The 1,696-nt window shown below is 46.9% G+C and overlaps 1 protein-coding gene across 1 annotated transcript; it reads left to right on the top strand.

Annotated features, from left to right (window-relative positions):
• Window positions 1–377: 377 nt before the first annotated feature.
• On the top strand, window positions 378–1,425 carry LOC102195971 (retinal guanylyl cyclase 2-like; the record flags this gene model as incomplete). Its single annotated transcript, XM_013908231.1, has 4 exons — window positions 378–533; window positions 614–756; window positions 948–1,103; window positions 1,246–1,425. Coding segments are annotated over 4 exons (635 nt in total), but the record flags the coding sequence as incomplete, so codon positions are not given.
• Window positions 1,426–1,696: the final 271 nt, after the last annotated feature.

Here is a 1,696-nt window from a genome sequence, read left to right as displayed (position 1 = left end):
GTTCCTCACAGTGTTCCTCTCACTGTTCCTCAGACTGTTCCTCTCACTGTTCCTCACACTGTTCCTCACACTGTTCACACACTGTTCCTCAAACTGTACCTCACACTGTTCCTCTCACTGTTCTTCTCACGGTTCCTCACACTGTTCAACACACTGTTCAACACACTGTTCCTCTCACTGTTCCTCAAACTGTTCCTCACACTGTTCCTCTCACTGTTCCTTTTGTAAACCTGCCCGAGGTCTGGCTGACAGCTTTTACCCAACATTTGCGTAAACATATGCATCACCCCGGCAGTTTGTTTAAATTGTGATCGTCTTTGTTGTCTTAATTGTTTATCAGTGTTTCCTTTCTCCATCTCTTCTCCTCTGTTGTGTAGCTGCCACCGACCTTTGGGAGAGCACCGGACAGGAAGTGGCCTCTGCGCTCCGGGCTATGGGTTTGCCGATTGGGCCGGTGGTTACCATGGAACCAGGCAGCAAAGGCAGGGCTCGGGAGGCGCTGAACGAAATCAGAGAAGCCGACAAGGTCAAAGGTCAGAGCTAAGAGATGATCGTTAAGTTGCATCCCTGAACTGAACACATCAGATCAGAGAACTTTTTATTTCACCTTCAGTGGTCATCATGTGCATGAGCTCTGTCCTGATTGGTGGAGAGGATCAGAGGGAGGTACTGCTGACCGCCCTGGAGATGGGGATGGTTTCCAATGGTTACGTGTTCATTCCCTACGACGCCCTGCTGTACGCGATGCCCTATCAGGTAACGACCAACAAGTTCTCAAGGAGGTTTTATTCCATTTTCTCCGATCGTCAAAAAGAAAACTGAGTCAAGCAAACTTTTCTTATTTACCACCCATACACCACCCCACTGCCTTTACATATTAATCATGACATGTTTAACTAAAGGCAGAGTTCTGATTGGTTCCCTCCCTCTCTGTTTTATCCAATCAGCACACAGTCTTCAACCAGCTGACCAATAGCACGCAGCTTCGTCACGCCTATAGTGCCGTGCTGACTGTTACCATGGCATCCGACCAGAGTTTCTATGAAGCTTTCCGCGAGGCTCAAATGAGCCGAGAGATTCACTCGGGTGTCTCCGCCACAGAGGTAAACAAACAAACAACAACAAATACGGGCTTTAATGTTCTGATGGATTCAGAGGTAAACAAGTAAATAACGTGTAAACAATGTGTACGTCCCCAGTAAACGAGAGAATCTAATGTGACAAAGTGTTGTCCTGTGTCTGCAGGTGTCTCCTTTGTTTGGGACTATTTTCAACATGGTCTACTTCGTTGCAAAGGCAGTGGAAGAGCGCCGTCAGGCGGGGAGTGGACACTGGGTGACGGGCAATCAGCTCATGAAATCAGATGGAGGCTTTGATTTTCAGGGTTTCAATCAGGTCACACAGATTTCAGCACTCGCTAGCTGAGTAACTAACTAGTTGCTGCTTTCAGTGTCAAAGCTGAGATAAAAGACGTTCTCCTCGTTTCCTTCAACAAACTGCTCCAGATCAGATAGACTCGTGACACTCAGAGGGAGAGAGGCAAAAACTACAACAAGGCGCACTTCACGGTTTTTAAAACTATGACCTAAAACTCAAGTTTTGTTTTGTGGCAGTGAAGAGTTACTCATGACTGAACCTTCTAGTGTCAGATGACTCTGATCTGGGAACAGTTCGTTCTGATTAAGTTAGACAGACT

This window comes from Pundamilia nyererei, unplaced genomic scaffold, assembly GCF_000239375.1.
Source record: "Pundamilia nyererei isolate P.nyererei 1_Seehausen unplaced genomic scaffold, PunNye1.0 scaffold03779, whole genome shotgun sequence".
In the NCBI taxonomy this organism is placed as follows: domain Eukaryota; kingdom Metazoa; phylum Chordata; class Actinopteri; order Cichliformes; family Cichlidae; genus Pundamilia; species Pundamilia nyererei.
Note: the sequence above shows the minus strand (reverse complement) of the source record. Positions and strands in the feature narration are given on the sequence as shown.